We start from the raw sequence: 16,505 nt of genomic DNA on the forward strand, positions 1-16,505 counted from the left end.
GGAATAATGGAAGGCAGGTCCATCTCCCAGACTTCTCTAGCTGGTGACAATTTTAGAAGCTGCCTGTCTTAGCCACCAATCCAGACGCACCTCTCTATAGTAGTTCCTAGTCAGCTGCTGTCTGAGACAGCATACCCTTCCATGCAGGGCCCTGCTCCTGCTGCCCTTCTGGCCTCAATTCTCATACTGATGTTCTAAGGTCAGACCACACAGCTGCCCATAGCATGCTCTCCCAACCCAAGAAGTTCTCAGTGTCAAAGGCAGTGAGTAAATGCAAAAGGAGCAAAGGCATACCTGTGCATCAGCTACTGTTTTGTCCAGTGCTGAGTGCATGCTGCTCTAGTCCGATGTTTTCCTAATGAGAGAAGGAGAAGTATGTAGTGATCATTAGAAGCTCTGTATTCTTCTTTTCCTTCACACCACCCCAGACTCTAGGGCAAATTATGATTTGAGGGAGATAACAGAGTAGTATGAGTGCTGGCTGAAGGAGTAGAAGTACTGAAAGCAGGTTTAAAGTGCAGTGCCCCAGGCAAGACCCCAGTTATGCTACCCTGGGTATGGCCCTGACCTCACACCCATCAAATTGTCATAAATAATTAAAAATCAGTGTAACTCAGTGAGAACTAGTGGAGTGGGGAGGAAGTGGGGGGGTGCGGCAGAGAGAGACAGGTAAACTTACTTATTTCTGGTGGCATTGCAAACTTAAAGAATGTTTACTTCACCCCCTCTTCAGTAACAAGTGGAAAAATAACCATGCTCTTTGACCCAATAATTCTGTTGTGAAGTCACCTTAAAATCTTTGCCTTCAAGTGATTTTGACCCTGAAAGTGTTATTTTTTTTAAGCTATCTACTCAAAAGTTTTCCAAGCAACATTATATCTATTTGCAAGAAGCTTGAATCAACTTAAATGTCCAACAGGGGAATGGTTCACTTGTTGCCATATTAATGTAATGTAATACTATAGTATAATTGACTAAAAAATGTAAGGAATATAAAGAATTATGGGAAGACCTTTAGAATTAATACTAAGCAAAGAGGAAAAAGACCCAGAAAAACCAAGTATTCAGTATAACCATATAAGAAGAAAAGTGATTGGGAATGAATAGACAAAGAATCTGATGGAGACTTAAATGAATATCTAAAAATTAATGGTTTTATTTATTGAAATTAAAATGTAACAGTTACGAGGTAGACTTAAATTAGTTCTATTGGAATATATAACTTGGCATATAGCTTGTTCGTATGCTTTTCATCTCTCAGAAGACAGTATTTTTCCTTACTCCAAGGAGCCAGTGCAGCCCATCTTTTTTTGTGTATGTCATACTGTTTCTGAGGTAGCTGTGCGTGCCGGTCACACGTGCTGACACTGATTTCTCCTCCTTCCTCACAGGCAGCAATTGTGACCTATGGGTTCCATTACCCATACTTACTGAATCGCCAGATCCAACAGTCAGAGAACAAGGCCTTCTACAAGCAGCATATCTTAAATATTATACTCAGAGGACCAGCACTGTGCTTTTTTGCAGCCATCTTCTCCTTTTTCTTTTTCCCTGTGGTAAGTTCCTCACCTTCCACTAAAGTCACAGTGTGAAGGTGCCCCAGGTTCTCAAAGTTTTATGCTAATGGAGCACAAGCCTGGGCAGGTCCTACCGATACGGAAAGGTTTCTAATACGGGCCTAGCAACAGACTATTTCGTCTAAAGGAGAGTCTAGTTAAGTTTAAGGAGACTTATCATTAGGTTGGCTGCAAAGGGATGAATTCTTAAGCCACAGAAACTCCCAAAGACTGTCTCCTAAGACATAACAGTGTTGCAAACTGCATCACTGAGACTAACTACACCCATGAAACCACAAGTCATTAACGTAAAGTCCGAATGATGCCATTCCCCTATCGATGGTTTTTCATCAGACAGGATTTGGAAATATGTCTCTCAAAAGAAGAGGTATTTAATAACACTCAAACAAAAATACAAAAAATATAGAAAGTATAAGCATGTCTAATGTAAAAAACGTAAACTCCATAGTGAATGATTTGAATTTCTCAGCTGGATTTTCCTTCAGTCTACTGCTTTAAAAAATTAGATAAAGGTGTTCTTCTTGCACAGAATCACTGAGTCAGAGTTGGAAAGGATCTCAGTAGCCATATGGTCCTACCTTTACCTGACCAAGAATCCCTTTTATAACATCCCTGACGAGTGGTTATCCACACTACAGGGAACCCACTATTTTTCAACTCATTTTCATCCCATTACCCTTTTGGGCCTAATTAATTTCAGTTCCACACATATCTATTAAGTACCTACTATGTACAAGGCACTGTACTAATTACTAGGGATACAGAAATAAAAACAAAAACTCTTACCCTCAAGGAGCTTACATTCTAATGATTGTTTAGAAGTTTTTCTCATATCAAGCCTAAATCTTCCTCTTTACAATTTCCACCAGTTATTCTTATTACTGCCTTCTGGGTTCAAGCAGAACAAGTAAGCCTTTATGATACAGAAAGATTCCTGTTATGTCCCCCCAAGTCCTGTTCTTCTTGGCTAAATATCCTCATTGTTCTAACTGATCCTGATACAGTATGTTCTCTAGTCCTCTCACAATCCTAGTTACCCTTTTCTGGATGCCACAATAGTGGCAGAGAGATAAATTTGGCCTTGATGTAGGGAAAATCATCCCAACTATGAAAGTTATTCCAAGTAGAATGGGCTGCCTCTGGGAAATAGTGGGTTCACCCTCACTTAACATCTTTAAGCAGAGACTAAATAACCATTCAGCAGACATGTAAGAGAGGAAATGATTTTTCATGCACAGGTTGAACCAGATGGCCCTAAGGTCTCTTCCAGCCAAAGGATTCCATGATTCTGTGTTTCCTTCTTTAAACTTAATGCCCAGAACTGAGCATAATGCTCCAGATGTGGTCTGACCAGGGCAGGATATAAAAGAACTGAAACTCCTTACCCCAATTCTAGTGCCTCTCTCAATGATAAGTGCTAAGATAGCACTTGCTTTTTTAACTACCAAATCATACTGTTAACATATCAATAATAATAATGAGCTGGATTTTATAGAGCACTTTAAGGTTGGCTGAGTGCTTTACATATGTTATTTCATTTGGTATTAAGCTAGCAATCTACTAAAAACCCCCAATCTTTTTCATATGAACTGTTTTCTAGCTATGACTTCTCTGTCTTGTGAAGTTAATTTATTGAACCCATGTATAGAACTTGACATGTATATCTTTTAAATTTCATCTTACTGCGTTTAGGGAAATAGTACAACATAATGGAAAAAGTCCTGAATATGTAGTCAGGAGACCTGGGTTCAAATCCTATCTCAGACAATTACTACGTGACCATTGGCAAGTCACTTAACCTCTCAGAATCTGTTTCTTCATCTGGAAAGCAGAGGTGATAATGATACTTATATTACCTACCTCACAAAGTAAAAAATACTTTGTAAATAGTACTGTATAAATATGAACTATTATTATTGTTATTCAGTCCAGTGTTCTATCATATCAGGATCTTTTTGGATCTTGATAATATTGTAAGCATATTAGCTATCCCTCCCAGGTTGTGATATCTGCAAACTAAGTAATATTTCTATTGCTGATGCAGTGGAAAGAGCGCTCAATAGGGAGTCGAAAGAGGTGGCTTATAATCCCAGCTCTGCCTCTTACTACCAGTGTGACCTTGGACAAGTTAACTGGACTTACCCTCTCTGGGCCTCAGTTTTCTCCTCTGTAAAATGAGGGGGTTGAACTAGATGAGCTTTAGGGACCCTTCTAGATCTAAAGCTGTACGTAATATTTCTTCGGACACCAGTAGATATATTGACTAGCACAGGACAAGGATAGATCCCTTGGCCATTAAACTAGAGAACTTGACCCCTTAATGATTACTCTTTGTGTTCGATTATTCAACTAGCTCCAAACCCAGCAACCCATATTGTTTTCTAGTCCATATCTCTCCATCTTGCTCACTGATTTTTTCACATCTATAGCATTCTTTGTCAAAAATAATTAGGTTAGTCCAGTCTGACATGTTCTTGGTGAAACCATGCTAACCTTTTTCTTTTTTTTTTGGCCTACTAAAAATTATCAATATCTTTTATTTTTATGCCAATGTAATTTCCCAACATATGCCTCCCTTTATGTTCTAGTTTTAGTAATCATTGCTTACTTCTTAGTAGCTACAAACCTTCCCTTTGTTCTAGAATTTTGCCCTAAAGCAGAATAGGCAGAGGTCTCTAGCTTTGACTGTATTTACTTTTTTAGGAAATTAGGAAATTATCTCTTCTTTACTTCCAAGGCTCTCTCCTATTCTTGAAGATTTTTCAAAGATCACTACCAGTAGCATCTGCCAGTTCTTTCAGTACCATAGGATGTACTTTGGAGGGGCAGATTTGCACAGGGGATAGAGCACTGGGCCTGAAATTAGGAAGACCTGAGTCCAAATCCTGCCTCAAACACTAGTAGGGTGACTCGAGGCAAGTCACTTAACCTGTCTGTGCCTTAGTTTCCTCATCCGTAAAATGGAGGTAATAATAGCACCTACTTCACAGAGTTTTTGTGAGGATCAAATGAGGCAGTATATGAAAATGCTTTGAAAACCTTAAAGCTCTTTATAAATGTTAGCTCCTACTACTTCCATCCTGGTTTAGTGATTTGAACTTATTGATAACAGTTGGATATAGTCTTACATCTCTTCACTTCTCTTTGGTTTTCACTTCTTACTAATAATTTTTATTCCCCATCTAAAGATCATTCTTTCTGAAAGAGAGAATAAAAACAAAGTGTTAAATAAATAAACCCTTCTTACTGTTGGCCATTATCATAATCTATTCCACCCTAAATAAGTAGTGGTCCTACCTCTTCTTTCCTGCTCTCTTTGGCCCCAATATAGCCTTTAAAAATAAAACAAACCAAAAAAAAGCAAACTTTTTTCTTCCTTTGCTTTCATCACCAGCCTTAGTTCAATCTGAGCTTTAATGCTCCTGACATTATTCTTATAAGACCATGTTACCATTGTTTTGTATTCTTCCTTGCTCCAATCTTCTGTGTATGTCTTTTAAAAATCCGAAATGGTGGATGAATTCCCCATTTTTCTCTTTAGGTACTGTTCTTTTTCCTCCTCATAATTATAATATCCGCTTAAGTCTTCAAAATTTCACTCTCAAAAACTTCCAACCCTCTTGGGACACCTTCCTTGGAAGAATATTACCATTCAATACTATCCATCCATTCACTAGACTCTTTGAAACCCATACTCCTAGAACTTAGGGTTTACATATCAGACTGTGCTTTACTTTCTTTTCTCCTACTGTGAACTCCTAGAGGCCTCTGTGCTGGTCAACACTAGAAATTTTCTAGTGCTTTTGTTAATCAGACCCATGACCCCAGACTATGTACAAATGCCTGTCTATGAAGATTTCTGACTTGAAGTCTTAACCTACGCCTTATTCCTGACCGAATTAAAGCAACTGCATTCTAGTCTCCCTTTCCCTGCATTGGATTTCAGGCATAGCATCTCCTCCATGGTCAGTACCCCCACTGAATCTTTTAGAGGCTGGAAAAAAAAATATTCTCCCCATTAACTATCAGCAGGGCATGCAATTATCCTGAGGCTCAGACAAACCTGCAGCAAGCAAAAAAAAAACCAAACCAAAAAAAAAAAACAAAACACTAGAAAAGTCAGAGGAAAAGAGGCAGACTGGCTTGCTGTCAACTCTGCTGCAGTGGCCAAGATCTGTATCCTAGTTAATTCTCACCCCAATAAATTACTTACTTTAATACTTCAGTGAATCTATAATTTTGTTCATGTGGATATTCCTTCCACTAATATCTGCCCATCCTGTACACTTCTTGTCCTTATTGTCCCATTAGTCTGCCATCGTGGGGTGGAGGGAGAAAAAGATCTACCTGATATACTAAAGCCTTCTATTTCTTTTAACACTGCGTGTACACCAAGGAAACACATGGCTGTCATCCATTATTCCTTACTGCCATTGCATATCCAACCTATCTTTCTTCTACTCATACATTTCTCTAATGACATCGTTTTCACTGATACTCCCATTCAGTTACTCATTTATACTTTGTTGTAACCTAATTATATGCGCAATTCATCTCTCCATTGCTCTTTAGCTGAGCAACCCTCAATTTCATTCCTTTAAAAACAAGTCTTTCTAAGACTTGCAGCCATAGATTATCACTGGAAGGATAATGGTGTTTTAAAAAAAAAAAAAGATGAGCCTTTATTTCAGAAAGAAGTTTGGGATCATTAAAAGAGCTGCACAGTTTACCAAAAGGAATCCATCATACTCTCTTCCTCCTATTTTTTCCTAAGCCCAGTTGTCTGTTCGAAGTGTCTGATCCATAATGTATCAACTGATGGGTAAGTTACATGGGTTATCCATCCAACTATGTATTATAGTCTGGACAGTAGCAATTTTTCATCCACTTGGAACTCTTTCAAATGATTATGGATCTCATTTAAGAGACTCTGCAGTGTTCTTGGGCTTAATGCAGTCAGCACAATGTCATCCGCAAACAGAACATCTGGAAGACCTCACCATCCATAAGAAATCTCTCTTCAATTTAGACCATCTGCTGGACATCTTCCATGACAATGGCAAATACATTTGGTGAGCAAACATCTCTTTTTTAAGCTTCACTTGATACATTAATAATAAGAAGGGTGTTAAAAGGTTTTTCTGTTATGTTTTTCAAGTAATTTTGTATGATTTTTATGTATATGGGAGTCACATTAGTGGAAGGCCTTTAGAAGGTAGTATTTTGTCCTGTGGAATAAAATCTACCATAAAATATCTTTTGAAAACCTTTTTGTATGTCTTCATCAATAACATGCATGATGCATGTATAGAGTATTTTTATAAAAATTTTGGAGAGATGAGAGAATAGGATATGAGTCAGTAGGAATTTTTTTGTTATTGTTGTTTTTGACTTTTTTGTAAAAATAAAATTTTTCCATGTCTCTGAATTTCTCTCTTCTTTCACTTCTCTTGAGAATCAGTTTTTCCAGCATCCTTAAAACTGTGTTACCTCCTGCACAAAAAAATGGTCTTCTAATAGTCATCTACTCTTCCTTTCTTTGTTTTCTCCAGTGCTTTTTTCAGCTTCCACATGCAGTGTGTCCAGTCTTGTGAGGTCAGAGGCCAAATGTGGTCCCCAATAATGAAAAAAATAAAAAATGCTTTGAAAGTCTTTATAGATATTTTTCATTTTTCATGTTTGATGTCATCATTCTAGTTTCACTCTTCAGTGTCCTCTGAATCTTGGATCCCTCTCTAAGCTTTCTTTAAATTTGTTTTCTACTGCTCATTAGTTTTATGAGATAATACTACTCATAATCTTCTACCAGCCTTTCTGATTTAACAAACTGGTATTACCCTTAGCCAACATGTTTCTCTCTTCTTAGCAATATGAAATATTTCAGTACTAAGCATTTCCAGGGTTTTTTGTTATTGAAATAGATTTATGTCAATTAAACTTTTTAAGAAAATGGTTATAATTTGTGTCAAAAACCTATTCATCATTTCTCATTTTTCATTATCAGTGGTTTTAAATAGATCAGATTGGAGTTTTAATTGTATGCCATATTATTTCTTCATTTTTATTTTTCTATTTTTGTATTAATTTTGATCTTTGCCCTACCAAGTCGATAGTTTGCCTATACCCAAACAGCTGAATTGGGAATGGTTCATATAGGAACAAGTTATTTTCTGCTAAAATGTAAAAAATTTTAGTTTAGTTTTGTTATTTAGTGACCACTATTAAAAAAAAAATTCCTTATTCTTCTTTGTTTGTTTTTTTTGTTTTTGTTTTTAGGCAATTTGGGGTTAAGTGACTTGCCCAGGGTCACACAATAAGTGTCAATTGTTTGATCTGAGGCTGGATTTGAACGCAGGTCCTCCTGACTTCAGAGCCAGTGCTCTATCCACTGCGCCACCTAGCTGCCCTTCCTTATTCTTCTTGACAAAAATATAAATGGTATATATAGACATGAGGTTTCTGTGTTGTCTATAAGTCGTTAGCCGCTCCTTTTTCTTACTCCTGAATCTTATTTTCCGAACATTTTTCGCTGTCCTTCCCTTTACCTACCTTTACACTGAAGTCACCAGGTATCAGAGTATGCATTGATTTAATTTGAAAGATTGCATTGAGTTCTTCATAGAATTTCTCTACCTCCTCATCTTCCAAAACAGATGTTGGTTCATAAGCTACAATTATATCCATGATATTTTTATGTGTGCTTTTCATGAGTACTGCAACACAATATACCATGTACATGTGGAAATGGCTCCAACAGTGATATTTCCTGCCACCTTTGGGCACATGATTAAACCCATTCTGACAAATCCTTTATTTGTGTCTCCAAAGAGAAACTGTGAGCCCTTTAAGTATTTAGCTGCAACTTCTTTTTGTGGTCTGATTCCATCGATTGCAAGAATATCCAGATTAATACAATTCAGTTCCTTTAGTAGTATGTCTATTCATAGGTCACTGAACTTCACATTAGAGAGGACCAACAGTGAAGTCAGTTTATGGAAGATCGAAAAGGGTGTGATTCTTAGCACACTGTGCTTTCTCTTACAGCTACCATTCCTGCAGAAGCCAAAGGGGACCACACAGGATATTTTTCTTTGTTTTATGGGTTACTAAGGCAACCATTTGAACAGGCCAGTCTGTTGAGGATGATCCACTCCGCCATTAGCTAAACTGATCCTTAGAAAGCTTGGTAGAAGCTCTTCTAGAGCATGTACTCTGCTGTGTGGCCTTTGAGAACCCAGGGCTGCCTCCAAACACCGCAATGAGAGATAGGAGAATCGGATTTGTGGAGGCTGACAGGTACACCAGGTACCAGTGAATAGTCTGTGGGAATACATCATGCCTACAGGTTCATCTTCTATACATCACCCATGGTATTAGAGATAGCAGAGTTACATGCAAATTATACTAAATACAATAGTCATACACAGATTCATGTTATATTATTACTATTCAGCCCTCCAATAGCTAAGCAATGATAATGGCTATTAATTTTTTTAACTTTTCTTTTTAAAAATTATATATTTATTTTGGCACTTTTTTTTTTTACATTTTGAATTCTGAATTCTCTTTCTCCTTCCTGTCTCTCACCTGCCCATTGAGAAAGCAAGAAATGTGATGTTGGTTATACCTGTGAAATCATACAAAGCATATTTACACATTATGGCATTTTCAAATATAGAATATGTGCAGTTTTATGCCTGCTGGGCTCTAACCTATATAGTTGCCCACATGAATGCTGTCATAGCTCAGCCATGGCCAGTGCAGAAAATCTAGGCTCCAAAATATCAAAAGTCCAAGATGAACCCCCAGAACATAAACCATGTATTATTTGGGAGCCTACTATGACAGACCAGATAGGACTTTGAGGGCTTTCCCCAAAACATCCAGTATGACTTGCATTTTTCCCATCCAGAAAGAAAATCTGAATTTGGAATTTTTCTTCCCTTCTCTCATAATAAATACAACATCTTGTGGTTGAGTTTTAAAAATCAACTTCCTAAATATAAGATGATGAAGAGTGACTAGGTAATTCATCAGGAAAGATTTGGGGGGTTTTAGGAGTGTCAGAGGGCAGCCAAGAACACTAATGCAATGTCGAGCAGCATTTTAAAAGAAGCAATGTAGTATAGATATTCTGTCCAGAGAAAGACAGTGTAGATGGTGAGGTCCTTTTAGTTCCCGACATATGAGGATCAGATGCGGAGATCAGGCTTGGGGGGATAGCTGTCTTTAAGTATGTGAAGGGCTGTCATCATGTGGAAAAGAGAATAGAATTATTCGCTTAGTTGTAGAGGACAAAATTAAGATCAAGTGGAGAAGCGGCAAAGAGGCAAAATTAAGCATGATGACTGTAAAGGGAGACTTCCTAATAACAAGAGCTTTCCAAAAGTAGAATGAGTTTCCCCAGGAGTTAGTGGGTTAACCTTCATGAGATGTCTTCAAGTAAATGCTAAATAATCTCTTGTTGCTTATGTTGTAGAGGGAATTCTTTTTCAAGTCTGCTTTGAACTAGATGGCCTCTGAAACCCCCTCTAGCTATGAAATTTTATAATGTACGTATGGAACCCTAATCTCTCTCCTGACCTTCTTTCTGCCTTAACGAGCTCCCAGCTGGATATATCTACCTAGACAGGCATCTCAAACTGAAGATATTCAAAACCAGACTCTGTATCTTTCCCTCCCACCCACCCCATTTCCATAATTGCCTATTTCTGTTGAGAGTACTGCCCTCTTTCTCTTTATATAGGTTCACAACCTGAGTCTTTTTTTACTTTTCTTTTTCCCTTACCTCCTTCAACCAGTCATTTACCAAGTCTTATTCATTCTATCTCCTCTCTCCCTTTCCACATTTCAAGTGCACTCATCAGTCTAGCCAGACTGGTCTTTCAGCTGTTCCCTGAACATTCTATCACCATTTCTTTGCCTATGCATACAAACAGGCTTTCCCCTATGCCTGAAATATTCTACTTCCTCATCTCCACTTACTTAAATCTCTAGCTTCCTTCAAGTTTTCCATTCACAGCCCAATTCCCATGCAAAGCATTTCTTAATCTCCCTAAAACTTTCAGCAGTTGTTAGTAATCTCTCTCCCTGGTAGAATATAAGCTCTTTGAGGGCAGCAATCGTTTAATTTGTGCCCTTGCATCCCACCTGACCAGCAGTGTCTTGCACCTAGACATTTAGCAAACATTTATTAATTAGAACCATAGTCTATCAGAAATTGAAGAGAGAAACCTTAGATATCAACCTTCTTTTGACAGAGGAGAAAATTGAGGCCTAGAAAGGGAAGGTGACTTACCCAATGACCTCAGTAAGTTAGTGGCAAAGCCAGTTATTCAGACCTAGAACTTATTGAGGACTAGAACTCAGTAAGATCTTCCTTCTCATTTTAAGACAAGCAAAAATATTTTTTCAGTGATAGGTTTAAAACTTCTCCAAGATATTCCATTAGAATATTTCCACCCTGAATAAGATCTTGGGTTTTTATTTGCAGTAGATTAAGAATGTACAAATGCTTATCTGTTTTCTTGCTCATTCAGACCAAGAAGCAGGTTTCCTACACTAATATTCTTTCCACCACTCAATGATGCCTTACCCAAGAATAAGAAAGGGAGTGGCACACCATGGCCTCAGGCCACCACAATTCTTCATCAGATCAGTATGGGTAGATAGTTTGTAACATAGAGGGGCACTTTCCTCCAAAGACAGTTTAAATAAAGATAACAGCACAATGCACTGGAAAGAACACTGAGGTTAAAAAAATGGGAAGCCTAGGTTCTAGCCCCAGCTCTGCCACTGACTAGTTTCTCTCTAGGCCTCTGTTTCTACATCGATTTAAAAAAAAAAAAAAGGATTTAGATCTAATGGTCTCTAAGGCCCTCTCCAGCTCTGACCTTCCATGGTTCTAGGAAATCCCATACTCTGAAAAACACAGAGCCCTCAAGCTCGGCCCACTTTCTACCCATCAGAGCAACTGAGGAATGAATCTGAGTAGCATGATTCCTCTAAAATCTGTACTCAGCTGGATCCTACCCAAACAGTCCCTAAACAAAACATGTTTATACTTCCTGATTGATTCATTGAGTGCTTTAAATATCGTCTGTGTTCGGCTAACGGGGATTGTGTAACATGGTTGAATTAAGGCACAAATACTATGTTGAAGCATTATCAGAAATGAAAACATGAAGCTAATGTTTTTTATTTACTCCTCCAGTCTTACCTTCTTCTTGGCCTTGTCATCTTCCTCCCCTACATCAATAAATTCATCACGTGGTGCAAAGACAAATTCGTTGGTAGGTAACCCATGTTTCAGTATAACATACTCCAGTGGCAATGACAGCTGGTAATCCCTGCCTCTGCATGTTCTTTGCAGCCAAGCCCTCGTTTCTGACTGAGGCAAGGTGCTTCTGTGGAAATAATGATAATGATATTAACAGTAACAATTGATGCATATGTAGCACTGTATGATTTACAAAGTGCTTTCTACAAGTTATTCCATTTGACTATCTGATCAGCACTGGAAAGGAGGGAGACAGGAATTATCATCTCCATTTTACAGATCAGGAAACGGATTCAGACTGTAGTGGAGCTGGGACTCAAACCCAGGTCTTCTTGCTACATATCCACTGCTCTTCTCCCTGAACCTCAGTTGCCCCACTTTTACATTTGTGTCATACTTTGCCATTCCAAGTGCTTCTCATCCCTCATCTAATTTGATCCTTATAACAGCTTTGTGAGCAGGGATTAAAAACCTGGGTCTTTTTGCCCACAGTGTAATGTTGTATGCCCCATTCTGCGCTAGCTCCAGAAGAACCCAGTGCTGGGATCTGAGCTTGTGGGCATGAAACCTGGGTCAATTATTGACTTCTGGTGTGCTCTAACTTCTCTGTGCCTCATTTGTCCCTTCTTTTTATAATAATTCACATTTCTTTAATAATTTGATGCTACAAAATACTGTACAGTCAAATCTCTGTGAAATGTTACTCATCCCTTCTGCCCTCTGTGGCAGTTTGAAAACAGATGGGTTGCGCACTGAGTTCTTCTGAAGGTTCTAACCATTCTGAGGCACAAGATCCACAGAGAGATTATTATGGATTCTGATATGATGAAGATTGTTCCTGACTATTTGGCATGGAACTGGGTGTTATTAGATTGCCACTGAGGGAACTTAGTACCTATTTAACAAGCACGGCTCAGTGTCCCAAGTGGAAAACATGGAGTCACCCAGGCCTCACCTGAGAGCCTTCAGACTTTCTCTCTAGGCCCAGTACTGCACCATTATTGAGATGTATCCTAGGCAGACACACTTAGAGGAGCAGGACACCCTTTGACATCACGTTTATGAAAAGGTACTGTCAGTCACTTAACAAGTACATGCTGAGGATAGCCAGGGGTGTGCTGGAGCTCACTCAAACTGGTCTCAAAAGAGCCTACAGTTAAATTTTTAGTGTGAGCATACAATTTTGCACTTTGGAAATCACACTATGAATTAGGAGTTGGTTTCTTGTTCCTTGATAGTCTGGACTTAAAAGTCATGGAGAAAATGTTAATAATGCAGATTAGATTTAAAAGTGTATGAAGCATATAGGCACTGGTTGTTAAACTTTTACCAACACACCATCGTATGTAGCCCTATGCCAAAATCCAGCTCACTGAACTGCTCACACACATCCAACTTCTCTTTTCCTCAACTCAGGGAATAATGCCCCACCAATGGAGGGCACCTATCAATTTTTTAAAAGGCAAAGCCTTAATTAGATAGTGTAGCAAAAAAGAGCACTGGACAAAGACAGGTCTTGTTTCAAATTCTAGCTCCAATAGCACAACCATCAGCTAGTAAATTAACCTCTCTGAGCCTAAATTTCTTCACTTGTAAAATAGGAATAATAATATTTTACTACATACCCCACAGAATTGTTGTGAGAAAAGCACACTGTCAACCCTAAAACACTATATTAAAGTAAGTTATTTTTGTTCATAAGAGTAACCTGAGCCCCAGGATTTATTCCATATCTGGACATTGGAAGGCAGAGAGGCAAGAATCTACAAAGCACAGTCTGGCAGGGCAAGGGGGGTGCAGTAAAGTGGGAAAGACCTGTTTTGCTGAGAGGTAATACATTGGGGAGGGGACTCAGCCACCCTGCTCAACTTGGACTGATGCCTATTACTTAGGCCTCTACTTTGTGCACTGACAGGTACCAAACCAGAAGAGCAACCTCAGAGCTTAGAGTTTTTTACTTTTAACATCCACGAACCCCTAAATAAGGAGCGAGTAGAGGCCTTCAGTGACGGTGTGTATGCCATTGTAGCAACCCTCCTCATCCTGGACATTTGGTAAGGTTTTCTCCTGCCTGACAGAGCTCTTAAACTTCTATAAATACAGAGTGATGTTTATATTTTTACACATGGTAGCTGGGTCCTAAGCAAAGATAACATGGGGGCCTTGGTTACCCTGATCTCGTGGTTTGGAATTAACCCTACACTTTAGTTATAACTTGAGCATAAGATAATATCTTGGTATCCAAATATAAAAAGCAAAACTGGCAAAACATAAACAGTCTTGTGAAACCCAGGCAGACTGCATAGATAAGTAATTACTGATGGCCTATCATTAAACCTCAGTTAAGCAAACATCACTAATGAATCTGTTCATCTTGGCCCTTGGGAAGGCCAGGATTGTTGTATAAAAGCAGACTTGCAGTATCTCAGAGGCAGCAGGAACTTCAGATCTCTCCTAGTCCAGCCCTTGCCCAGCTTGGGAATCTTCACCCACTAGTCTTTTGGACAGAGTGGGCATTTTCCTAGTTAGTCACATGGGCTTCAGGTCTCTGGCAAGCACATAAAGATATTTGGTTTAAAATCTCATTTGGGATCACTAATAAGAGGCAGGTAGTCAGTTTCATATTCAGTGTATCAAGGACACTAACTATGGAGGGTAGAAAGGTCACTAGTGGCCAGCAAAGAGCCAGACTACCCAGTGGGTGTAGGGCTAGGGAAACGCTTGGATGCAGACGGTGCTATAGGCCAGTGATGTCAGTGATCAGAACAAAAGAGAGGAAGGAAGCTAAACTCATCTGTGTCATAGCAGTCCTGAATCCTTAATAGTCCATTTTGGAGGCTTTGGATTCTGTTTATCTCTCAGGCTGCCACTAGGCCAATTTTGTGAGGCTCTTATAGAAAATGACCATTTTATTTTTAAATGTCAACAGTGAAGACAATGTTCCTGATGCCAAAGAAGTTAAAGAAAAATTTCATGGCAACCTTGTTGAAGCACTAAGAGAATATGGACCAAATTTCCTGGCCTATTTTGGCTCCTTTGTAACAATTGGTCTCCTCTGGTTTGTCCACCACTCCCTCTTCCTTCATGTGAGAAAGACAACCCAGTTCATGGGCCTGCTGAATACTTTTTCCTTGGCCTTCATTGGTGGGCTCCCACTTGCCTATCAGCAGACCACAGAATTTGCCCAGCAGTCCCACAGTGAAATAGAGAGCATCCGTGTGAGTTGCGTCATCACGTTTTTTGCCGGCATCTTCCAGTTTGCTATCTGGAGCACAGCTTTATTGAATGAGCAGGAGACCCTGCACCCATTTGCCAGGTATGGGGGGAAGGAACATGCCTTCATGTTTGCCAAACTCGCCCTCTACCCCTGTGTCAGCCTTGTGGCCTTCTCATCTACCTGCTTCCTGAGTGAATTCAGTACAACCATCTTCCACCTCATGCAGATAATCGTTCCTTTTGCGTTCCTCCTCCTGCGCATACTTGTCCGCATTGCACTGGCCATCTTAAGGTCAGTGATCACTCTGACCAGACCCGATGAGACCTTGTTACAAGATGAGGAGACAAGACTGTGTGCAGCTGAAATGCTGTCATGATCCAGCCCTCTGCCGAAGGCTGGCCACATGAGGTTCTTCTGGGAGCTTCGGCCTCTTTGAAAACGAAGGAAGAACAACAACAGTCTGTACTCAAGTCAGTCGTTTGTTATTAGCTGTCTCTTTGTGGTCTTGTTTCTATGGGTTATTACCCCAAAACCACCCTTTTGCTCTTTGTAAGACTCAGAGATTGGCGTTTGTGGGGAAGATCAAAAGTTTTCAGTAGTGACTGCTTAAGCTAGTGCTTCTCCCAGCCAGATGAAATGGAATGGTGGGCCTGCTGACGGAGGAACCCCTTCTGGGAGCAGTTGCAGGAGGTTACATGGATCAGCCATTTCTAGGTCAACTCCCTTCTCCTAGGAAAAGGACCCAGTACAGCTTTAGACCTGCCTGAATTCTCCTTTACCTTCAAGCAGCATGTTGAGTACCTCCCCCCAGTGCTTCCCAAAGTATGCAGAGGTACCCCACAGCCTAGCTCCTGCTCTCTGATAGAGCAACAGTGTCCAGCAGCATCACTCTTAGTGTGAAGTTTGCAGGACCTGCAAACTCAGATCCAGACATTCCACAGAGCCTATGTTCAACAGTTGGGAAAGGAACATCCTTACATGTAATAGGTTCACATTGTGTACAGGCTGTCTTTCTTCCTATGTCATATGTAACTGTGAAGTTTCTGAAATGAAAGCCCTTAGCTGTGCTTTGATAATCCTAAGGCTTTTTAAAGTCTTATAAAAAAGACAGTGCATAATTTCATATCATAATTCACCATCTTAAAAATTCTCTTTGCTCTTTGTGTCATATCAAACTTTGTTGATAAATAAAACTAATTTCAATGGTAACATATCCTTGCGTTTTATTATTTACTATTTCGTGTTAGCAAGATAGCAATTTTTCTTCCAAGAACTTAGAACTTAACCAACTCTGACTTTTTCACATTATCTTTACATAACCTGAAATAACTCATTTCCAGTATCTCCAGACCAAACATTTTAATGACTGTTTAAATCAAAAGACACTGAATTTTACTTTGCTTGTATAAAATTCAGAGTTGGGGATCTTACA

At 39.2% G+C, this 16,505-nt stretch overlaps 1 protein-coding gene across 1 annotated transcript in view; it reads left to right on the forward strand.

The window, feature by feature from the left end:
- TMEM175 (transmembrane protein 175) overlaps positions 1-16,282 on the forward strand; it is a 37,204-nt gene extending 20,922 nt beyond the window's left edge. The window contains exons 8-11 of the mRNA XM_027836230.1: positions 1,392-1,556; positions 11,791-11,869; positions 13,772-13,910; positions 14,786-16,282. Of these exons, the coding sequence (XP_027692031.1) occupies positions 1,392-1,556; positions 11,791-11,869; positions 13,772-13,910; positions 14,786-15,449 (1,047 nt within the window). The 3' untranslated portion in view covers positions 15,450-16,282. The remainder of the gene's footprint in view (positions 1-1,391; positions 1,557-11,790; positions 11,870-13,771; positions 13,911-14,785) is intronic.
- Positions 16,283-16,505: the final 223 nt, after the last annotated feature.

The sequence above is a fragment of the Vombatus ursinus genome, unplaced genomic scaffold (genome assembly GCF_900497805.2).
Source record: "Vombatus ursinus unplaced genomic scaffold, bare-nosed wombat genome assembly UNPS02014818.1, whole genome shotgun sequence".
In the NCBI taxonomy this organism is placed as follows: Eukaryota; Metazoa; Chordata; class Mammalia; order Diprotodontia; family Vombatidae; genus Vombatus; species Vombatus ursinus.